At 38.1% G+C, this 25632-nt stretch overlaps 1 protein-coding gene across 1 annotated transcript; it reads right to left on the bottom strand.

Moving 5' to 3' along the window:
- Positions 1–737: 737 nt before the first annotated feature.
- LOC126260318 (uncharacterized) lies at positions 738–25617 on the bottom strand. Its single transcript, XM_049957646.1, has 3 exons — positions 24017–25617; positions 14421–14599; positions 738–1247 (listed from the first exon to the last, which is right to left on the bottom strand). Exons 1-3 carry the CDS (start codon positions 25350–25352, stop codon positions 1197–1199), a joined length of 1566 nt encoding a protein of 521 aa, XP_049813603.1. The 5' UTR covers positions 25353–25617; the 3' UTR covers positions 738–1196.
- Between the last annotated feature and the right edge of the window lie 15 nt (positions 25618–25632).

Here is a 25632-nt window from a genome sequence, read left to right as displayed (position 1 = left end):
GTGTGGTGAAACAGGCATGCTCTACAACATAATATTGTATGTTGCCAGTGTACATCTTCTGTCTATGCCCATTCATCCTGACTGATAACTGGATGGTAGTCATGCTGAAGTAAAAGACTGAAAGAGTGTTTACATAACAGCTGGTATACGACATGTGTCGTTTCATAGGTGGCTCTCCCTTTGATAGTGTTTTGGAATTACAGGGCTGATATAGGTGGTGGTAGGAGGCTGCATAGGGAAAGTCTTGCAGCGAGGATGGCCACAACCGTAGGAGCCATAGGGTAGGGAGATGAGTGCAGTAGGAGCACAGGGTCTGACAAGGATGTTGCAGAACTTGGGGCAACAAAAAGCTATTCTACGAGTGTTGGGAAAAATCTCAGACAAAATGGATCTTATTTCAGGGCATGATATTAGGAAGTCATGGCCTTGTCAAAGTAGCTGATTAATACATTCAAGACCAGTGTGCTGAAACAAGCACTGTATCATTTGAGAGATACAAAGGTGCGTGAATGTGCTGGGACTTACCCCACGTCACTGCTAGCAGCACAACATCACCACGCGCCTGTGCCTAGCACACAAGTATCGCACCATAATTAAGAATGAAATTAAAAGTTTAAGCTGTTTTTCAAACTTTGTCAGCATGTGCTTTAGTATATTAATGCTTGAACTGTCAAAACTCAGATTGATCAGATGAATATCTTTCCCTAAGTACATCATTTAAGAAAAAATAAGTGGCGCTAAATAATAAAGCTAGCTTTATTATTTCTTTTCTTACCAACTCTTTACATCTTTAACTTCTTTTTGCTCAATTAGTACTGTCAAGGTATTAAGTAAGTCACACAGAAATCAACACACACATCATAAAAAGACCTCCTGAAAGCTGTTCACTTGATAAACATGCCTAAAAAATTTTTAAAAATTCTCCTCTCTATGTTATAAACCACAAATTTTATAGTTCAAGTTTGCAATGCATTTGAATTCTGATTAGCAAAAAGACATGAGCTGCTTTATGGACAGACAATATTTTTAAAGTCCCTGGCTGACAACTGTTGTAGGTAACACCCTGTGGCTCAGACCATAATTAATGAATATTTTATAGATTACTTGTATGGATACATTTTTAATATTGCCATTAGGTTACAAAAAATGTCAATACTGACGTCAACAAATATACACAGTAAAAAATGAGTTTCACTTCATGGAGAAGCCATTTTTTTCCTTTTCTTCTTCTTGCTGTGCTTTATAAACTGAAAATTAAACAAATACAATTACTTAAATAGTGCTGTTAGTGTTACACAACACAGTAGACAGAACAAATATTTTAACTGATGTGTGAACCATTAACATTAACAGTCAGTTCCTTTAGCATTATACTTTTATTCACACAAAAGTAAATAGCAAAGTTTAGGATTTAGTATACCTCATAATTAATTGGTAACAATACACTGTGTTTTCAATAAATGCTTTGATTTTCAAGCACCAGCAAAAATCTGTAAATTTTTTAAGTTCTACACAGATTTACAAATTTCCACCATAATGTCCCCATTTCTTCTTGGGCTCTGCAGAATTATTGTCAGTTTCCAAAAATTTAATATTTCCTCAGAAAGAAAAGTGCAAGTTGTGAGGATTTTACAGTTTGAATCTATCATGAGGATGTAAAGAGACTTCAGATATCTCAACTGGAAGTGAGCAGAATAAATACATGAATAAAAGAATGGTGAAGGTTGTATGTGGAAATAAGTAGCACATTAAAAGGACCAACCCATCACTGATTTATACAACCTACTACTGGAGGAAATTATGGGCAGCTGACAGACAACGAAATGTAGGCAATCATAATGCTATGGCATGGTACACTGATCATACAAAGTAGCCTCCTAAGAGGATTTACCTGCTCATAATTTCAATTACTTTGCCTTCATACTTATCAACAACGCACCACCACCAGTGATCTCTATACTACAGAGGTGGAGAACTCTAGTCTAAGAGCTGCTGGTAGGAAATGCATCATTCACATACTACATATGAAAAATTGTACTTTGCTACAGACCGAGATGTATGTGCACTTGCAAATGTTAATCTTGGGTTCTACTTAAAGAGTACCATACCAGTGCATATCATTTAAACATTGGAAACTCCAGAATGAAATAACGACAATATTATGAAATGGGTAGATTGCTGCTCACTATATAGAGGAGATGCTAAGTCACAGACACGCACAACAAAAAGACTGCTATGCATCTGATCTTTCAGCCAAAAGGTCTTCTTCCAAAATAGAAAACACACACACATATATACAACTACACAACACACGTGCCCACTGTCTCTGGCCACCAAGGCTAGACTATGTACAGCAATAGTGTGTGATGAGTGAAGCAGTCTGTGGGTGGTGGGGGTAAGGAGGAGGCTGGGGCGGCGAGGGGGAGTGACAGCAGGGTAGGGGTGTGGGAAGGTGTACGCTGCTTGTAGGAGTGAGCATTGAGAGCACTGACATGGTGGGGACAGGATAGGGCTGCTAGGTGCTGATGAGAGATTTGATGGGCACCCATGGCCATTGCACCCGTAGTGACAAGCAGTCCCTCTCTAAATATGTATAGAAAGAGTCTCACTGAGGCCTTCAAAGACCAAAATTACAATCCCAACCTTGTACAGAAACAGATCTCCCATGCCTTGTATCTCCAGTCACCTAACACCTTCCACATTCCAATCATCCAGCCACAAAGGAGCACTCCCCTTGTGACTCAGTATCACACAGTACTGGAGCAATGGAATCACATTCTCCACCAGGGTTTGGACTATCTTTCATTATATCCTGAAATTAGGAATATCCTACTCACTATCCTTCCCACCCCTCCCACAGTAGTATTCTGCCACTCACTAAACCTATGAAATATCCTTATCCATCCCTAACCTCTCCTTGCTATCAACCCTTGCCTTATGGCTTATATCCCTACAATAGACCTGGATGCCAGACCTGTCTCGTGCATCCTCCCACCGCCACCTACTCCAGTCCTGTCAAAGGCATTACCTACGTGATCAAATGCAGGGCTACCTGTGAGGCAGTCATGTGATCTACAAACTAAGCTGGAACCACTGAGCTGCTTTCTGCATGGGCATGACAACCAACAAGCTATTCTATCCGCATGAATGGTAACTGACAAACTGTGGCCAAGTGACAGCTGGACCACCCAACTGCTCAACATGCTGCCCAAAACAACGTGCTTCACTTTACTGACTGCTTCACAGCCTGCATCATCTAGATTTTTACTACCAACACCAGCTTTTCCAAATTGCACAGCAAGGATCTCTCACTGCAATATATCCTATGTTCCTGTAACCTCTGGGCCTCAATCTTTACTAGTACCTGTCCTTCACCTACCTATCCCCTTCCCTGCTCCCACTCCAGTGCTATACAGCCGTCTATTCCACCAATGCACCCACTAGTCTTTTTTTCCTCCTCTACCTCTCTCCTTTTCTGCTCCTCTCCCCTGCCCCTCATTCTAAACTCCCAACTGAACCTAGCAAACCCTATGCTGTCTCCATCATGTTCCTGCATGCCCTACAAGCAGCAGTACACCTTTTCCCACTCCTTGACTGCTATCCCTCCCCTACCCACTCCAGCTGCCTCCTTACCCCCAACATTCACAGACTGTTTATCCTATCAGGAGCAGTTGCTATAGGCAGTTGAGTACACAATCTGGCCTCAGAGGCTAGAGACAGCGGTCACATGTGTGAGTTGTGCTTGTGTGAATGTGTTTCCTACATGAAAATATGGCCTTTTAGCCAAAAGTTCAAATTTACAGCAGTCTTTTTGTTGTGCCAAAATGCGACTCAATGTCTTCTCTACATGGTGTATATCGTCGCTAGGCAATGAAAACCTCGTAACTCCATCTGACAATGAAATCCACATAACTGCATTACCAAATGTAGAAAATTATGCCACATAGGCTGTTGAAACCTTCCTTCTTCGAGTTGAACTGTGTTGCCATCTAGCGGCAATAATGAAAAACTCACATCTCCAGCGATATGTAGTTTGTGCTGTAAACCTCGCATCTCCGATAATCGCCATTTTTAGTGTTCAGGGCGAACACATACTCCGAGATTAAAACGTTTTTTGATGTGATAGTAACTTTTTTGACTGACAGACCCAACACTGCTTTATTGCTACAGGTACGTGTTAGTATTTCTAGGTATTTATGTATTGTATTTTAATATACAGAATTAATAATGACCTCGTTAAATACAATGTTGACTTACGAGTTTTTCATCGCGCGTAAAGCAGACTGCACTTGGTACATACGAGGTTCTAATTTTAGAACTGAACAGAATCCTATACATTCTACAGTAACTACTTTGTTTTCAGCTATGGGTAAAAAGAGTAAATTCACTCTTCACCTTGTGAAATAAGCCGACAACAGATCATATCGTATAAAATCACCGGAAGAAGATTCTAGTCAGGTTTCTCCTTGTCCTGCACCAAAAGAAAGGGTAGACCTACAAAATGAAGGTAAACCGTAGTTTATATTGTTGTAACTGGAAGTAAGATCCTTGTTTGGAAGTTGAGGTGATTAAATTATTTAAATGTTATTGATGACGTTATGGTTTACACTACAGATAATGCGGAAAAAGAAGCCAATACAGAGGCGAATTCCACTTCTGAGTTTGAAAGTCCTTTCGAACACAGCAGCGAGGATGATATCTCCAGTGGCAATAGTGATGCGTACGATCCAGATAAAAACAAAAATGACCATAGCAGTAACAACAGCACGGAAGACGACGATGACGAAGTTGATGTGGGACTAAAAAGTACTAAGCAGCACCGTAAAAGGAAAAGCAATCAATCACTTCAAAGTTTGCAGAAAGAAAAACGTATGAGGGGACAGGATTATTTAGGAATGCAAAAAGATGAGTTTGGCAAAAAAGAGACTAACAATGAGCAGGAGTAGGAGGGAAATGAAACCACGATGTACTTGTAAACATTCTTCCTTAAATCAGAACAGGAATTGCAAGGATATTACAGAAGAGCAGAGACAGCTAATATTTAATCGTTTCTGGCAGGATATGTCTTGGGATGAAAGAAAATTTTTTGTTAGAAGCCATGTCTGCTATGTTCCAGTTAAAAGACGCAGAAATAATTCAGAATCTAATAAATCTCACCGTCCTAACACACTATATTACAATTTTGTAATAGAAGGACAGAGAAAAACTGTCTGCAAGACTATGTTTCTGAATACATTGTGCTTAGGCGAATGGAGTGTCAGAACATGGGCATCTAGTGCATCAGGAAGAACGCTTGCAGAAGAGCCTCAAATGTAGGAGAGACCAACGAAAGTTTCAGGTGGACGACAATCAGCATCAGATTTTTTTGCAGAGTTGCCGAAACTGGAATCGCATTATTGCCGTCGTTCTTCCACAAAACTCTACTTGGAACCTAACTGGCAGAGTAAATCAGAACTACATAGGGAATATATACAATTTTGCAAGAAAAGAGGACAAATCCCAGCTGCTTACAAACAGTTCTGCGAGGTATTCGATGAAAATAATCTTAACTTCTTTTCGCCTAAAAAGGACCAGTGCGATCTTTCTTGTTCTCACCAGACAGGCAATCTCTCAGACAATGAATACTCTTTGCATATGGCCCGAAAAACTGAGGCAAGGGAAGTGAAAAATAGTGATAAATTAGGATCAGCTAGAGTGTTTACAATGGACCTTCAAGCACTTCTCCTTTCTCCCAGACTAAAAGCATCTGCACTGTACTATAAAAGCAAACTGAAGGTCCACAACTTTACCATCTATGATTTAAAAAGTAACAATGGTTATTGTTACCTTTGGCACGAGAGTGAAGGTGGACTAACAGCTTCGGAATTTGCCAGTATACTCATGAATTTTATAGAAACGTACGTCCAAAATGATTCAGAAGCTATTTTCTATAGTGACGGATGCACATACCAGAATCAAAACTCAGTCATGAGTAATGCACTGGATTATCACGCCAATCAGAAAGGCATCACAATAGTACAAACATTTCTGGAGAAAGGTCACACTCAAATGGAGTGTGATTCTATGCACTCCACCATAGCAAGGAAGTTAAAAAACAGACACATTTATACTCCTGCTGGCTATGTAGAAGTTTGTGCTACCGCAAGACAAAGTCCTAGACCTTATGTTGTCAATTATTTGGACCACACGTTTTGCAAGTCCTATGATAATCTCTCGGTGTATTCGTCTATTCGGGCAGGATCCAAAATTGGGGAGCCAACAGTGACTGATATCCGGTGTCTCAAGTATGATCCCTCCGGAAAAATGGAATATAAATTGAAATTCAGCAATACATGGGAACCACTTCGAAGAAGGATGTCAAACATACCCAGCTCATTTACAGTGCCCCCTCTCTACAGTTCACCACTAAAGATCAGCGCAGAAAAGTTTACGCATTTGCAACAACTAAAGCTAGTCCTTCCAAAGGATGTGCATTCATTTTATGACACACTGCCTCACATTTGTAGTGAGAGAACATGTCTGTCTAAAAAAATGCAGCCGAAAATAAAATTGTTTACAGCCACCTATGACTGTCAGTGTAGCAGCAATAGTAACAATAATAAATGTTAATAAACTGCACAAATGTTTACGGTAAGAAAAGGTTAATTAAAGCTAACAACATTGTTTCTATGTCTTTTAAACACTGTAATTTATTAACATCCAGATTCCAATATTTTGATCAAAGTGAAATTATTCATTTCACTTTATATCTGCAACAATGTATCGTTACAGACGTTTCATAATACACAAATAATACAAAATTTAAGTAAATTTAAAAAAAAAAAAATTCATTTCAATTCGTAACCGTGCACTCGTTACATGCCTCTTATTTCCATCACTTAAAAAAAAAAAAAAAAAAAAAAAAAAAAAAAAAAAAAAAAAAAAACACAGTGAAAACCTCGTAACTCCAAAAACCGGCAGACAATTTGAAGTGCATAATAAAGTCTTATGTACCAATGACCGGATCCATATTGTGTAGCAGAAACCACTACATTTGACTAATCAGGTCCTCATGTGATTTCTATAATTAGTTTTTTGTTTCTCCTGTAAAATTTGACCAATTTGAGTCACGAGGTTTTCATTGCCTGGCGACGATATATCATTTGCAATTCTTATTATCAGTGCCATCATGCCTAAGCAAATTATATTCCAGAGCAGCTTATGTTGTCAGGTGGACTTGATTTTATGAATTAAACATACTTAAAAGTTTGGCTAATTTAGTTCTTTTTTTTTTTTTTTTTTTTATTTCTACTGCATCTCTCGGTATTATTTTGCACAACTGTACTAATGGGTAAAAAGTAAGTGAAAATAAAGCAGAATCAGTTTTGTGATGAGTTGTCACTGTCCAAATCACATTCAAGTTTTTAAATAATGAATACTTTCATTTCGGTGCAGAGAGTAGAGGGTGTTTGATCGAAAAATCAAACTGTATTGCAGATGCATTATGGTTGCCTCTATTGACATGATGACTCTATAGTACCTACAGCAGGCGATGTTTGAAGCATGCCTAACAGATAGCTGACAATCAGACAATGTTGTCTTGAAATAAATTCTACTTACACGAGATACACATTAAAATAAAACAAAACAAAATACAGCTGTAATTAAACAGACTTTCATTGGAGTATACAAAAAATAATTGAAAGTCTTATGGATATTTGGGATGCAGCCAACTCCATGAAAATACCTAAAATATGTTCAACTGGTGAACTGTCAGACACGCAGCTTATCAAAGTAATGAAACTCTTCATTATTTGAAAGTAGGCTTATAGACTCATCACCACATCTGATCAGGCACTTCATAACTACAGTGTGACATGCAGGATTGCCTGAAAGAGTCAGTTTATTGAGGTTTAAAATCTACATGATGCAGCAGTTACCATTCATATGTCCCTCAATAGATGGTAGACAATATCTCATGGTTATCCAGTGGCCACCCACACTATCCCACTTGGCATCTGTCTATTACGCCAGGATGCCAGATAGCAAGTTATCATATTAGCATCTAACATGTATATGAATGCCACTCAGTACACTAATGACAGTATTCACATGCCCATTGCAGTGTGAGGAATTAGTGGTTTCTGGACAATGGGAGATAACATAATGGCCTGCAACCCAGCAGTCTGACTTAACCAAATGCTATCAAACAAACTGTCACCACAAATAGTTTCACACATCTTTGCAATGCTCCACCATCAAACCAACACCATGAAAAAAGATGCAGTGTCTGTAATGGCCATGTAGACAAGATGACAATAATTTCTTCCTATGGTCACATTGTATGGCCCACTAAATGTGCTTTTTGTGTGTAACCCTCTTTTATCCACTATTTCCAAATATACATAAGTGCCATAAAAGAACATGTCATGGTATGCCAAATCCATTTCTCAGAGACCTATCATTATGTCTCTTTCAGTCTTACTCTCACGTTAAAATTTCACCCCTTTATGTTAACAGGTCATACTGGCACTAGTTTTCACATTTTCACTTTGGCGATCTTCACTGACTTAAACTCAGTGTTCCTAAATATTTCTGCACTATGAGTGGAATGCCTGTCACCTTCCACAATCAGGCATTTGATTTAATGTCGTGCAGTGGCAGACTAGATAAGTGTCGGATTACAAATCCAGAGCTCTGGGGTTCAGTCCTTCAACTGTTGGTATGGATTTTTTTTTTCTGTACTTCTTTCACCTCTGGAAATGATTTTTAACATGAAAAATGCCAAGTTGCACTGTGTTTTGGAGCCCATATTAAAGTGTAGGTCACATACAGCTGGCTGGGTACAGTTCACATCTCAGGAGGAGGAAAGGGCTTACAGTCTCCAGTAGGAAAATATGGTGTACCATGCCAACACTGAGTTAAGGATAGCTTTACTATACTGTAATTTAAGGATATTCTTGTCTGTAACATACCCGAGCAGTTCTTGAAAAATTATGCCAGGTGTAGCTGTATAAGTCATGTGACATTTCAGCTGCAGTTGCACTGCATCTACATCTACATACATACTCTACAAGCTGCCACATAGTGCATGGCAGAGGATACCCTGTACCACTACTAATCATTTCCTTTCCTGTTCCACTCACAAATAGAGAAAGGAAAACACAACTGTCTATATGTTTCAGTACAAGCCCTAATTTCTCTTATCTTCATGGTCCTTACACGGATGTACGTTGGCAGCACTAGAAGCAGTCTGCAATCAATTTCAAATGCCAGTTCTCTAAATTTTTCGTAGTATTTCATGAAAAGAACACTGTCTTCTCCCCAGGGATTCTCATTTCAGTTCACAAAGCATCTTTGCAACACTTGAATGTTGACTGAACACACTGGTAACAAACCTAGTAGCCCGCTTTGAAATGCATTGATTTCTTTCTTTAATCTGACCAGGTGAGGATGCGAAACACTCTACCGGTACTCAAGAATGGCTCACACTAGGGTTCTATATGCAATTTCCTTTACGGATGAATCATGCTTCCTTAAAATTCTCCCAACAAGCTGAAGTTGAGTATTCACCTTCCCTACTACTGTCCTTACATGGTTATTTCACTTCATATTGCCAATCAGAGCAAGCTGTCATTCATAACATCAGCTAGAAATTTTGTTTAAGTTATCTTGTACCCTCCTACAGTCACTCAAAGATGATACCTTCCTGTCTACCACAGCAATGTCAACAAACAACAGCCGCAGACTCTGCTCACCCTGTCCACCACCCCACCATCAAGGGTAATGTACTGGTGTCTGTTATTTAAAAAGTTTTTAAGCTGCTCACATATCTGAGAACCTATTTCATATTCTTGCACATTTGTTAACAGTCTTCAGTTGGCATCACATCAAAAACTTTCAGGAAATCTAGAAATACGGAATCTGCCTGTGTCCCTTCATCCATGGGTCACAGGGTATTGTGTGAGAAAACGGCAAGCAGAGTTTCACATGAGTGATGCTTTCTAAATCCATGCTGACTTGTGGACATAAGATTTTCTCTCTCAAGGACATTTATTATATTCAGACTGAGAATATATTCAAGAGTTATGGAGCAAACTAATGTTAAGAATATCGGTGTGTAATTTCATGGGTCTTTTCTTTTACCCTTATTATATATATGGAATCACCTGCACTTTTCTCCAATCACTTGAGATTTTGAACTGAGCAAATGATTCATGATAAATGCAACGTAAGTAAGGGGCCAATGCCATATTCTCTTGAAAACTGAAGTGGGTTTCTAACCAGACCTGGCAAATTTATTTGCTTTCAACTCTTTTCAGTTGCTTCCCTACATGAGGGATGCCTATTACTAAGCCCTTGATACAGGAGTCTTCTTGGTGCTCAAACATCAATATGATCCTCCTGCATGAATGATATCTTAAGTGTGGAATTTAAAACTCCAGCTTTTATTTTGCTGTCTTCTATTGCCACACCAGACTGGTCAATGAGTGACTGGATAGAAGTGTTCGACCCACTTAGTGATTTTACATACGACCAGGATTTTCTTGAGTTCTTGGAAAGATCTTTTGCTAAGATATGATAGTGGTGGTTGTTGTATGCTGTTCTCGTTGATCTTTTCACAGATGCATGAATTTCTGTTAACTTTTGGCTGTTGTCATTTGCATATTCTCTTTTGAATTGAGAGTGCAACAGTCTCTGCTTCCTTGGCATTTTCCGAGTTCTGTGATTAAACCAAGATGAGTCTTTTCCATCATTAATCTAATTCTCAGCACCTACTTCTCCAAAGCACAATTTATAATCCCTTTAAACTTTTCCCATAATTCCTCTATGCCCATTACATAGGAACTAAATGATGCCCATTCACTGTCTAAGTGGGATGCTAACAACTGCTTATCCACTCTTTTTACCAAAAATATGCTCCTAGCTTATTTGATGGTTGGTTGGTTGGTTTGGGGAAGGAGACCAGACAGCGTGGTCATCGGTCTCATCGGATTAGGGAAGGATGGGGAAGGAAGTCGGCCGTGCCCTTTCAGAGGAACCATCCCGGCATTTGCCTGGAGTGATTTAGGGAAATCACGGAAAACCTAAATCAGGATGGCCGGACGCGGGATTGAACCGTCGTCCTTCCGAATGCGAGTCCAGTGTCTAACCACTGCGCCACCTCGCTCGGTATTTGATGGATTTATGAACTTTAGTAACCATCATCACTATGATGACATCATGATCACTAACCCCTGTCTTTACACTAACAACCTCTATAAGATCAGGCATGCTTCTAACTACAAGATCTAAAACATTTCCATAGCATGTGGCCTGTCAAACTAGCTGCTCATGACAGTTTTCAGAATACATGTTCAAAAGTACTTTACAAGACTGCCTGTCTGTAGCACCTGCAATGAATCCAAAGATGTTCCAGTCTACACTTGGTAGGTTAAAGTCACCTCCAACTAACATGGCATGATCTGGGTGTTTCTGCACTACTGAGCTAAGACTAATTTTGAATGATTCTAAAACTCTCATGGCAGAATCAGGTATTCAATAAAAACATCTGATGATTAATGTGAGTTCACCTACACCTATTACTAGGTCATACTCAGTTTCAACCTGGATACACTAAATATTTTTGTCGACTGCAGTGAACATTCTCCCTCCAATAGCACCTAACCTTTCTTTTTGGTATACATTCTACGCCTTGCTAAATAGTTTGGAGCTTTAGTCTTTGGGTTGTAGCCAGGTCTTGATTCCGAGAATAGCTTGAGGGTGACAACTTTCCTGGAGGGCAATAAATCCAAGTAGTTCACTATAAATACTTCAGTAATTTATTATTAAAATTTGATAGTCAAAGTGCCTTTATTTACATGAGGTCTGATTTCCCTCTCTGCATATGTATTGCCAAGCATTCATTAGAGACCACAAACTACCGCCTAGCCTTAAAAAAAAAAAAATCATGTGAACTCAACAAGTATTCTACTAACCAAATAGCTGCCACCTTTGTGTAGTGCCCTCCTGACCTATCAAAGGGAGCCAAACAATTCTCTGCCCCAAAACACATGTCCAGGAATTTGCAGCCAAGACTATCAAAGAATTGACAGAGCCATTGGTTGAGATGACCCTTGCTTGGCTCCAAACCAAAGGATCTATATCAATTCTGAGAACTATGTTGCAAATTGTGAGATCTTCCTGTACTGTGTGATTGAGGTCAGCAGTCTTCATCATCTTTGCTAGCCACTCATATGAACTGAGGATGGCCTTAGACCCAAGTGACAGATGTTGATGCTGGTGACGGGAGCCACAACTTGCGAATGACGGCACCACGCACGCTTGATGGCTGCAGCAGGGCCTCTTCCATATCTCAGCTGAGGCCCACTGGTAGACATACTGAGTGCACATTGGTTTCCTTTCTGACCCTGGACGCTATTTCCATATGGGGCTGCATAACGTGCCTAGGATTGGAGCTTCTGATAACTAGCGAACCCCTCCCTCTGTGTGCCTGCTCAAACCCTGCTGAAGGAGCAGCTATGTGTCCAGTCACAGGGTGAACAGGCAAGGCAAGCCTCCGCATTGACCCTCTGCCTCGAGTGAAAACACATTACCACCAGCCACACGCCCTATGGTGAAGGTAGATCCCCTGTGTGGGGTACACTGGAAGATGCCTCGGCAGCAGAGCCCAAGGGCATATCTTGCACTATTATCAGCCATCAGATGCACTTGACAATTCTTTGGTGGGGGGGGGGGGGGGGGAGGGCAGAGAGCTGGTTACACTGGTAAAAATTAGGCGCCTTCTCTACAATTTCACTGGAAGAAGACCAGTACACAACCTGTATAAGAGACATTCTGATTATGTTTTTAATTCTCTTGCCTCATCATGGCATAAATATGAGATAGCTCTACATAGACTATTCAGTGTGGCCTTATCTGACTTGTGCAAAACATATGTCAATATGAGAAGCTCTGTGCTCTTTCCCAGTTACAATTCTAGGAGTTAAATATCAAACCTCAATAGGGCAGGCCTCCCCATTTTATGGAGATATGTTTACAATTAATATTTCTACTTCTCATACAGTTAATAGTATTCTTCAGTCCTTGAGTTTACAGACGGTTAATTTTCAGTATGAATGTCTAATAAGGTACGTGCAGTTCTTTCTTCACATGTGAGGGTAGCTTTTTGATAATCTTTGCACCACAGTACAGAACCCACTCTTAAACCTAAACAAGGGGACAAGTCTACAACAAGTTTATTTTTCTGTCTTGTATTGTGTTTGTATGAATCACACCATGTTTGAAACCATCATGTCAATCACAGCTTATAGTCCTTCCATCACTTTCCCGTATTTTAATAACCAAATAAAACTGAAACTTCCTGGCAGATTAAAACTGTGTGCCCGACCGAGACTCGAACTCGGGACCTTTGCCTTTCGCGGGCAAGTGCTCTACCATCTGAGCTACCGAAGCACGACTCACGCCCAGTACTCACAGCTTTACTTCTCCCAGGAGAGCTTCTGTAAAGTTTGGAAGGTAGGAGACGAGATACTGGCAGAAGTAAAGCTGTGAGTACCGGGCGTGAGTCGCGCTTCGGTAGCTCAGATGGTAGAGCACTTGCCCGCGAAAGGCAAAGGTCCCAAGTTCGAGTCTCGGTCGGACACACTGTTTTAATCTGCCAGGAAGTTTCATATCAGCGCACACTCCGCTGCAGAGTGAAAATCTCATTCTGGAACCAAATAAAACTATTTTACCATGCATGCCTTGCTGCCATTCTTCTCCAGATGAATAAATTGGTTCAATTACAGAACAGTGAGTTCTACATTCAGTTAACTGACTACTCTAATTTCACTTGCCAGCAAAAAATATAATAATACCAGATGGTTATAATTAAAGTGGATATACTCAAGGAGATCTAGTGCAGACTGTAATTATTGTTTGGCAAAAAACTTGGTAGATATGCCAATGCATTATCACAGACTGATTTATGCTTGAAAGAAATTGGTCACTAGATGCAAATCTGGTGCTATACAGCATCTTGTCAATGTCTCCAGTGCTCATATTGAACAACCTGTGTTTAAGTGCTGATTAATTATAAAACAACATAATGCCTTTCCCACTTGTTTGACCTTTTCTTCCCACATCCCACTCCCAATCCATTACATATGGAAACATTTCTACACGTCTTTCTTGTGCTCACAGTGCCAGATTTGCATCTGGTGGCCAAAATTGTATAAATCAGTTCCACATTAACGCATTAGAATATCTATCAAGTTTCACTGCCATGTTTTAATTACAGCCCACAATGGATCTGAGTATCTGCACTTTAGTTATAACTACCCAGTAGAATGGACAGATGATTTTAAATATCATTTTTACACTTCTCTAGTACTAAAAAACACTAAATAAAAGCCTATGATCCATTTTATTTTATGTAAAGAACATTTTGATCCACTAACCTGCATTGTATTTTCAAGTGTAACAGGTTGATAATTTTTTGATAAGTTTCTTACAGCTGTACAATATGCATTATACACAGTGTGATGGCTGTTAATCAAATATTGTGTTATATTGACTTGTTCCATTAAACTTTTATCCAGGAAGCTAACTGCAGGATCAGGATCCTTCTTGATGGGACCTACAGAACATGACGAATGAATGAAAAATTGAACTGTTCATGTTTCCAGTACCTACAATGGTTTAGAATGACAAAAGCTAGATAGCAAATAATATTATGTTATTTACTATGAAACCTAACTGATGAAGTGACTGTAACCAAATAATGGCAGAAAAAAGTTCTTACCAAATGGCTTTGGACTAATAACAAACAAAACAAATATTAATAAATGCAAGAATGTTTGATAACAGATCTACTGCTAGAAAAGAAAGGGTTGAATGAGATCAATAATTAGACTGGAACATTGTCCGAGACCTTGAATGAAATGAGAAACAGTAAGACAAGGAAAAACTGAATACAGTCAATGAACAACCTGAATTTCTCGTCAATAATAACATAAGAGAACTGTTGTCAACATGTTAGATACAACTTTTTCAAAAAGGTACAAACTCTGGTCACTTTTACTCAAAGATCTTTTTTTTTTTTTTTCATGAAGGTATGGGCTCAACCTATGAAAAAGTGTAACAAACTTTACTACCTTGCAGACTATTTATTAATGTTTCATTTGTAGTAATGTGGAAAGGAAGAGCACTAGTGTCCAGATTGGTTTTGCTTGGCTAAACTATACCACATAAAATACTGGATGCAGTAAAGTAAATGAAAGACTGTGCATAAGACATTAAATATTATTGCTACAAAGCACATTTTATTAACTTTTAACAGTTCAGTATCTCCACTGGGGTGTCTAGGAAAGGGAGTACTTCCATATTTGCATAGGAACTGTGCCCTATAAATTTTCATGCCTTTTCATTTGGATCAACAAACTTCTACATCAAGTTTTATAAAAATGAAAGACGGTAAACATGGCCAGTTGACATGGATGAACCCTCTTAATGTCATTTCTACCACTGACAAATCTGACTCCTACTTTACACACACACACACACACACGTGTTATACTCACCAAACTTAATTGTGGTGTACCTTCCAACCAAATGACCTGGATAATAATATAGTAATTTCATTTTTAATACATCACAAACACTATAAAAATATTTCCATAAATATATTGAGTATTATTTACTATTATCTGAGTAAGGAAACAATTTCAAAACATGATTATTTAAATTCTAGTGTGAGAACCAAAGCAAAATCACATATTGGTAGCTCTAATGGGAAGAGAGGGTAGAATATACTGATTTTCCTAGTAAAAAATGCCATAGTTGCGAGTGTGTTGTGCTTGGGTGTGTTATTGCAATTTTGAAGCTGACCGCAGAATGATTTTATTGCCACCATCACACATTTCACATAAGGAAAACAAACATAAAAGAAATTAGGGCTCATATGGAAGCACACAGGCAGTCATTTTTTCCTTACTCTACTTGCAAGTGGAAGAGAAAAGGAAATGAATAACAATAGTAGAAGGTCCTTGAGCTTGAATTCTGATTAAACCTCCATGTAGGTATGTAATATTTGTCGACAGCAATATGACAAGAATGTCATCTTTTTTTTTTTTTTTTCTCTCTTTGAAATGTAAGAAGGGCAATGAAATTACGAATTCATGAATAGTGAAGAGCAAGGTCCTCATTTACCACTCTCCACTAATTGCTGAAAACAAACAAATCTTCCAACCTAACAGAACCTCACAAACTTACACAGAAATTCACAAATTTTGCATCTTGGTTAGGAGACTAGAACAAATTAATTTGAATGCTCTGAATGAAGGAGCACTAGTGAATAATGACCAGAGAGGCACATTTTTATCAAGAAAACAATTATATAACTATATAAGTTGATAAAACAAAATTACAAGTGTTGCAAGCACTTAAGTGTATGATTATGAATGTGTGCTAGAAAAATCAGACTCAGAATTTTGCTCCTGTAAAAATGTGTAAGTAAAGGAATAATGGGCTTTAAATGCAAGTCTACTTACACTATAGAAGTGTGAGTGCTGATCCAAAAATGAAGGATATGGTTTTGCATGAAATGTAAAGGCAAGAAATTAGCCCTGACTCTGAATGGAAAGAACTACATTGGCACAGTTATCTCAGTTTCAATAGACAAGATATCACTAGTAATACAAAGGTTACTTAAGCATGATCAAATGAGTGAATTAATTATAATTAAGTGTATTAGTGAAACCAAGTGCCAAGAAAATAGAGACATGACTCTTACTCACGAAAGTGAATGCATGAGGTACTGTAAAAAAATATTTGAAAACAGCAAAAACTGGTATGATATGTAGCCAATGCAACCAAATTTTTATTTTTGGTGGGCTAAGATGGATTCTTCAGTGAAAAATAATTTAAATTACATTCAGCAGTGGAAATGGGAGTCAAGCAGATCTTGTTCAGATACTGGTAAATGGTTTGCTCCTTGTCGCAATGTTGAGGTCAATTCTGTAACCAGGCGTGTGCCTTATATTCCACTGAAAAACAGTTATGATGTCCTCCGTGATATAAAGCCACAAAAACAAGGTACATCAAACTACCTCCAGAAAAACAGTGACACAGTGATTATTAATGAAGAAGCATAAAAGCAACATGATGTCCCACGAGTTTTACAAGACAATGACACATGATTTCAATATTATCAGAAAGCAAAACAACAGAAAAATCTTATAGTTCTTGGTGATAACCCTGGACATTGCCTGTCTATTCACATAAATGTAAAAAATACTGTGAATGCAATCCGATTCACCAAGCCAGGTGTGTTGATTGCTGAAGTTAGTAAATATGTATGGATTTTATTGTCTTGTCTGGTGGCTCACACGACATTTACGAGAAACAGAATGCATACTGCCTGTTCAGAATTAAAGAAATATCTCAGTTTCCTAACACACACCAATGTACTACTATTTAACATTCCACACAGATATGATCTACATCAGTCGTCCTGCATAAACCAGGAAATTAATCAAGCAAACAAAAATATGAGAGAAAATTCAAACACTTTAAAAATGTGTCTATTATGGATGTAAACAGGGTAGGCCATGGATTCCATACAATACGTGGGTTACATCTAAATGGGCTAGGGGAGAATTTGCTAGCAAAAAAAGCACAAACAAAATGATTATTTTCAACACAGCCCATCAACCAATGCTTCTACATCCCATTTTTTAGAATAAACCACTGCTGGACTACACCACAAAAAACCCGATGTGTTACAGGTAAAGAGGCCCAAACAAAAGCTAGAAAATACAAAGAAGATAATGTACCTCAATGTACTAAAAATGAGACAATTCTGCTTCACATCAATGTGCAATCAGTCAGGGGTAAACTCAATGAAAATACAATACTGGATTGAACAATCAGCTGCTGCATACCCTGTGTTAATGAACATTGGTTAAATAGTTCACCTATGACACTGTATGTCCCATCTGGATACCCACAGATCACCAGTTATTACAGAACAAATATTGCACATTGTTGGGTATCAGTCTATGATACAAACAGTCTACATATAAAGCATTCAGTTATAGATGTTAATAGTCTGTATCTAAAAGGTATATCTGAAGAAGCAGCAGCAGTGGTACTACACACACAAAAATTATAATTGCATCACTCTATCATACACAATGAAATGATGAAAAAACATTCATACATAAACTCAATATGGTAATACTATTAGTTTCACAATGCAGACATCACAAACTTCCCACAGTCAGTGACATTAACATAGCCATAAGAGAAGAAAGAAAGTATGTATTTCACTTAATAAATACGATAAAGTCACTTAATCTCTACTGCATCAATGAACAACCCATGAGGTTAGAAGTATACTTAGACAATATAATGACTAATAAACAGAGACTATGCAGAATGCAGTGTGGTAAAATCAGGACTATTTGATCATGAGAGACTATTTCTATAAATAAGATAATAACTCTCTGAATGCACTAAAAGTTTCGTAATGTACAGAGTACTAAATAAAAGTATCAAACATAAGATAAAGGAACTAAACTCAGTGGACTGGTCCTATAAATTGACCACTGAGAGAACTATTGATGACTGCACTGCTTTGTTTCTAGACATTGTTCAAAGAATATTAAAGAGCAATTGTCCCACCATCTATAAGAAAGATGTTAATAACACTAAATGCAGACCACAAAATACTAAAACATAGTGTAGACAGTTGTTGTTGTGGACTTCAGTCCAAAGACTGGTTTGATGCAACTCTCCCTGCTACTCTATTATGTGCAAACCTCTTCATCTTCAAGTAACTACTGCAAACTACATCCCTCTGAATCTGCTTACTGTATTCATTTCTTGGTCTCCCTCTATGATTTTTACTCCCCATGTTTCCCTCCAGTACTAAACTGGTGATCCCTTGATGCCCTAAAATGTGTCCTACCAACTGATCCCTTCTTTTAGTCAGGTAGTGTACCACAAATTTCTCTTCTCCCCCAATTCTATTCAGTATCTCCTCATTAGTTATGTGATCGACACATCTAATTTTCAGCATTCTTCTGTAGCACCACATTTCAAAAGCTTCTATTCTCTTCTTGCCCTAAACTGTTTATTGTCCATGTTTCACTTCCAAGTGTCTCATTTCTTCTTCAGCATCACCTGATTTACTTTGACTACATTCCATTATCCTCATTTTGCTTTTGTTGATGTTTGTCTTATATCCTCTTTTCAAGACACTGTCCATTCCATTCAACTACTCTTCCAAGTCCTTTGCTGTTTCTTACAGAATTACGTCATTGGAAAACCTCGAAGTTTTTATTTCTTCTCCCTGGAGCTTAATTCCTACTCCAAAATTTTCTGTTTCCTTTACTGCTTGCTCAATATACAGATTGAATGACACTGGAGATAGGCTACAACCCTGTCTCACTTCCTTCTCAACCACTGCTTCCCTTTCATGCCACTCTACTCTTATAACTACCATCTGCTTTCTGTACAAATTATAAATAACCTTTTGCTCTCTGTATCTTACTCCTGCCACTCTTTTAATTTGAAAGAGAACCTTTTGCTCTCTGTATCTTACTCCTGCCACTCTTTTAATTTGAAAGAGAGTGTTTCAGTCAACATTGTCAAAAGCTTTCTCTAAGTCGATAAATGCTATAAACATAGGTTCGCCTTTTCTTAACCTACCTTCTATGAGAAGTCGTACAGTCAGTATTGCCTCACATGTTCCTGCATTTCCACAGAATCCAAACAGATCTTCCCCGAGATCAGCTTCTACCAGTTTTTCCATTCTTCTGTAAATGATCGGTGTTAGTATTTTTCAGCCGTGGCTTATTAAACGGTTAGTTTGGTAATTTTCAAACCTGTGTCAGCATCTGCTTTCTTTGGAATTGGGGTTGTTATATTCTTCTCGAAGTCTGAGGGTATTTCGCCTGTCTCATACATCTTCTTCACCAGATGGAAGAGTTTTGTGTTGGTTGGTTCTCCCAAGGCTACCAGCAGCTCTAACAGAATGTTGTCTACTCCCGGCCTCCTTTTGACTCAAGCCTTTCAGTGCTTTGTCAAATTCTTCACGTAGTATCATATCTTTCTTTTCATATTCCTGTAAGTCCTCTTCCATTTCCATACCATTGCCCTCAAGTGCGTCTCCTTTCTGTAGACCCTCAATATACTCCTTCCACCATTCTGCTTTCCCTTCTTTGCTTAGGACTGCTTTCACATCTGATCTCTTGATATTCACACTGGAGGTTCTATTTTTCTCCAAAGGTCTCTTTAATTTTCCTGTAGGAAGTATCTATCTTACCTCTAGTGATATATGCTTCAACATCCTTACATTTGTCCTCTAGCCATCCCTGCTTATCCATTTTGCACTTCCTGTCGATCTCAGCTTTGAGACGTTTGTATTCCTTTTTGCCTGCTTTATTTACTGAATTTTATATTTTCTCCTTTCATCAATTAAATTCAATATCTCTTCAGTTTCCCAAGGATTTCTACTAGACCTCATCTTTTTACCTACTTGATCCTCTGCTGCCTTCACTATTTCATCTCTCAAAGCTACCCGTTCTTCTTCGACCTTATTCCTTTCCCCTGTTCTTGTCAATCATTCCCTAATGCTCCATCTGAAACCGTCTACGGCCTCTGGTTCTTTCAGTTTATCCAGGTACCATCTCCATAAATTCCTGCTTTTTTGCAGTTTCTTCAGTTGTAATCTGCAGTTCATAACCAATAAATTGTGGTCAGAGTCCACATCTGCCACTGAAAATGTGTTACAATCTGGTTCCAAAATCTCTAACTGTTATATAATCAATCTTAAACTTTTCAGTGTCTCCAGGACTCTTCTATGTATACAACCTTCTCTCATGATTCTTAAACCAATTGTTAGCTACGAGTATATTATGCTCTGTGCAAAATTTCACCAGGCGGCTTCCTCCTTCATCCCTTTCTCCCAGTCACCTATTACTTTTCCTTCTCTTCCTTTTCCTACTATCAAATTTCAGTCCACGATGACTATTATATTTTCAGCTCCCTTAACTACCTGAATAATTTCTTTTGTCTCATCATATATTTCCTCAATTTCCTCCTCATCTGCAGAACTAGTTAGCATATAAACTTGTACAACTGTGGTGGGTGTGGGCTTTGTGTCCATCTTGGCTTCAATAATGCATTCACTATACTGTTCATTATAGCTTACCCATGTTCCTGTTTTACTCATTATTAAAGCCACTCCTGCATTACCCTTATTTTGTATTGTATTTATAGCCCTGTATTCACCTGACCAGAAATCCTATTCCTCCTGCCACTAAACTTCACCAATTCCCACTACACCTAACTTTAACCTTTTTAAGTTTTCTAACCTACCTGCCTGATTAAGGGATATGACATTCCACACTCTGATCCATGGACTGCCAGTTTTGTTTCTCCTGATAACAACATTGTCCTGAGTAGTCCCCACCAGGAGATCCAAATGGAGGACTATTTAACCTCTGGAATATTTTAGCCAAGAAGATGCCATCATCTTATAACCACACAGTAGAGATGCATGCCCTTAGGAAAAATTATGGCTGTAGTTTCTCCTTGCTTCAGCCTTTCATAGTACCTGTACAGCAAGGCCGTTGTGGTTGATGTTACAAAGCCAGATCAGTCAATCATCCAGACTGTTGCCCCTGCAACTACTGAAAAGGCTGCTGCCCTCTACAGGAACCATGCATCTGTCTGACCTCTGAACCGATACCTCTCCATCGTGGTTGCACCTATGGTACGGCCGCCTGTATCGCTGAGGCACAAAAATCTCCCTACCAACAGCAAGGTACACGGTTCATTGGAGGGTTGTGGGGGGTGGGGGTTGGGGTTATAGACAGAGACTGAATATAATAAGAATAATGGTTCATACAGCCAAAGATGGATCCATTAAAAATGGTGAAGTTAAGAAAATATATGCAAAACTCAAACATGTCTACCAAACTGAGATTAAGAGAGCCAAGTGCGAAGTAAATGATAGCTACAGCAAGAAATGTGATTAAAAGTGAAATAAAGCAGTTCAAAAATGACAATACTGTTACCACAGATTGCAATGTACTAAACGAATACTTTATAAAGTGTACAAGCTGTCATCATTCAAGTTCCTACAATCACCATTACGCTCCATATGTTTGAGAAAGGAGAAAGACACCTCCCCAGTAATTACAGACCACACTCATTTGTTCCAATTGTATCAGAAATAATAGAAAGCTGTAGACATTAACAAATATATGACTATTTTGAAAATAATACTGAATGCAAACCAGTATAGCTTTAGATCAAAACTGTCAACAGTAAAATCAGTCATAAATCTATTACGTATTATATATGAGGATATTGAAAAGAGACACACTACATGTGCAGTACTTATAGACTTGAACAAAGCCTTCAACTTTGTGTCACGTAAGACTGTATAAATAAAATTATCTCACTACAGCATCAGAGATAAAAGATGAAATATAGTTATAACCTACCTACCTGACAGGCTACAGTTAGTATATGCAAATAATCAGGCATCACAGTTGTTGAAAATGAAATGTGGAATATCACAGGGGTCAGCTCTTGGATCCTGTCTCTTCATTGTGTATACGGATAATTTCTTAAGTCACATACTAGGTGAGTATGTGCTGTAATCTGAAGACATCACAATGCTAACAAAAGGCGAAAACTATCAAGATATTCAAAATTATAACAAATAAATAAACGAGTTGACTAATCACAGGCATCTGGCCAACCAGCTATCCATCCATTCTCAAAACAAAAACAGAAGAACTTTATTGCAGTCTCAGAGCAATTAGGTCTGAGAATAAGAATGTGACATTACTTCAACTTGTGACTGATACAAGACTGACATGGGATGGATACACAAATTACTTAAGCAGCACACTGGCAAGAGTTTTACTTTTGCTCCATAAATTAAGACAAAATGTCAGTAAGAATCCCCTACTTTACTCTTAATATGCGTTCTTCCACTCACACCAACAACGTAGAATACTGTTGTGGGGAAATGCACCAGAGTGTGAGCTTACAGCCCTCAATGGCAGAAGAAAGCTGTTCCATGTATTCTGGGTCTGTCTCCCAGAGAGATTTGAAGAAGTCAGTTTAGAGCACTTCACATAACGACATTCTTCAGCCTTTACATCTACAGCTGTCTAATTTATGCTCAAGAAAACACAGACAAAGAAATAATGTTCATTTGCACAATACAAAAAATTGCCACATGATACATTTACTGTACTCTAGATTCTCTCATCTGAAGTAGCCATAAACATACCTTAAATTCTTCAACCAACTGAAAAGAAAAACAGCTCAGTTGACTCAATGACACAAGCTCACAGAAGTTTTAGAAACTTAAATGAAACAGTAAGAATTTTACTCAGTTGATGAATTCATGGAGAGTGACTTTCAAGAATTTTGCTTCAGGTAGATGTTTTTATCAGTAGAATCACTTGTAATAATCACACAATTAGAATTATGCACTTATAAACATGTAAATAAGTAGACAAGTATCATCAATCACCTAGCTATAAGTAATTGAAAACTGTAAATGTATGTAACTGATATATAATTGTAATTAAGCATGTACATATGTGTGTAAACAAGTATTCCAGTAACTATATATGTTTTAATAAGTATATTAGCACCTGGGATTGCCCTACTACCAATATGTACTTTTATTAATTCACAAAGGTGTTGTATTAATCGTCTTAACTGTACCTTATATGTTGACACAGCCAGCTGCATCAAAATATACTGAACAGCTGACGGGAAACATGCTAAACATTCTGTAATGTTATAGCGTAGAAATGTAATTTCTTAAATGAGATAATCTTTGTGTTACACCTGTCCTCCAGTTCACCTATATCATCCTAAAGTTACCATAACTATTTAATAATCTGAAAAGTCTATACTAATAGATGAGCAATTACCATTTTTTTTTTTCTCAAGAGTTACATCATGTTGATTAATTCCTTCTACAAATCTACTAAAAGAAAGACTGAAGAATTTGTACCTTCTGAATAACCATGAAGCAAGTAATGGTAAACAAATAAACTATACGGAGATAATAGCACATCTTTCTCTGCAGTTGTGTTAGAAAGATGAATATTGTTTATGTGATGTACAAAGTCCAAGTTGATATTTGTCTGTGTTGATTTGCTATTGCAATTACAGTAAGTCTCATCTGCTTGAGTCTTACACTGTTTTTTAAAACTTTTTTTACATTTGGAGCACAATGCTGAGATTGCACTATGCAAATGACCATCTGTTACACTGTTTGATGCCGGAGCAGCGACATTTTTATCGTCTATATTCTGTGGTACACCATCACCTGCAGTAACAGAAGACTCTGTAGTTACCACTGAGTCCAGGTGTAAAGATTCTCTAATATCTATATGAAAAGAACTGGAAATATCAGGGACTTCATAACTTGTGATCTCAGAGTTACTTTCAAATATTTCAGTTCTTACAGTCTCTGGCTCTACAGATAGCTTCTCTTTGTTGCTCAAGAGATCACAATTTATTTGTTTTAATGATTCATTTTTGTTTTGCTTTTGACAATATTCTACTGACTGAGACAGTTCCTGCACTTCTTTCATTTCGTCTGTTAGGTATAAGTCAACTTTTTTAATTTCATTCATGTTCTTGGTGTAGACAGATGTTTTATCAACTGCTGAGGTGGAGTTAATATGTGTATGATCACCTGAATCTGTGGGATTATCATGTGGCACTATATTCCTGCATAAATTGTTAATAGAAACAGATGTATCAGACGCACTAGGTTTGTTGTTTACTGATATCTTCAATGGAGGAGACAGGGTCTCATTTTTCTGGGCAGTTACCTTTTCGGCATCAGATTGCTTCTTCCATGAAATACTATTTCTGTCCCGACAGGCGTTTGGAAAAGAATTGGTAATCAACTCAGTTTTCGAGTCATCTGAATAAACCACGTCAACATCATCAACTTTAAGGTCAATAATAAGTGTTCTGTTACGTGGACGTGTATCAGATGATGTGACATTACCGTTTTTCAATGATGCTCGACCGCCAGTCTCGTCAGCCTTCTGAAGACAATGTTTTGATGCCTCAAAGTATGTTGTCAAATCCTGTTGTCTGCCTCTTGGGCCGGTGTACACAGGTATAACAGATTTGTATTGTTCTATATCAGACTCACTATTTGCTTCCACCGACTCACTGTTTGTCAGAACAGATGTCAAATTTCGGTTAGTTTTATATTTTACTTCGTACTTCTTTAGTTTTTGAAACGCTAAATCGCTGCGTGACATCTTCCTATTCTTCGTAGCTGATATACTGGGTTCATAACAACGGCTTAAATGAAAATCTGTCATCTCTTCCTGGTAACTTCCAGCAGCAATTTCTCTTATCTGTGCTTTGTGGTTAAACTGTGTTTATTTCCACAAACCAGTCATCCTCTGCATGAAAGGAGGAGGCGTAGTGCTTTATATCTGGATGCATTTAAAACTATAGGAATATAACGCGTTGACAATGGACACGCTGATCTAACACGGATGCTACCAGTTTTCATCACTTCACTTCAGTCTGTTCACTAAATCTCCATTTTCAACAAACATGTGACACTAATGTGTGAAGCCACGCTACCTTGCGGCC

Source organism: Schistocerca nitens, chromosome 1, assembly GCF_023898315.1.
Source record: "Schistocerca nitens isolate TAMUIC-IGC-003100 chromosome 1, iqSchNite1.1, whole genome shotgun sequence".
Lineage (NCBI taxonomy): Eukaryota > Metazoa > Arthropoda > Insecta > Orthoptera > Acrididae > Schistocerca > Schistocerca nitens.
This window is presented reverse-complemented; position numbering and strand designations above follow the sequence as displayed.

Excerpts from the sequence above, each read along its gene's own strand:
- LOC126260318 (XM_049957646.1), bottom strand. The coding sequence starts at position 25,352 with ATGACAGATTTTCATTTAAGCCGTTGTTATGAACCCAGTATATCAGCT. Across the intron at positions 14,600-24,016 it reads GCTTCATGGTTATTCAGAAG|GTCCCATCAAGAAGGATCCT; the intron begins GTACAAATTCTT and ends CATGTTCTGTAG. Across the intron at positions 1,248-14,420 it reads CACTTGAAAATACAATGCAG|TTTATAAAGCACAGCAAGAA; the intron begins GTTAGTGGATCA and ends TTTAATTTTCAG.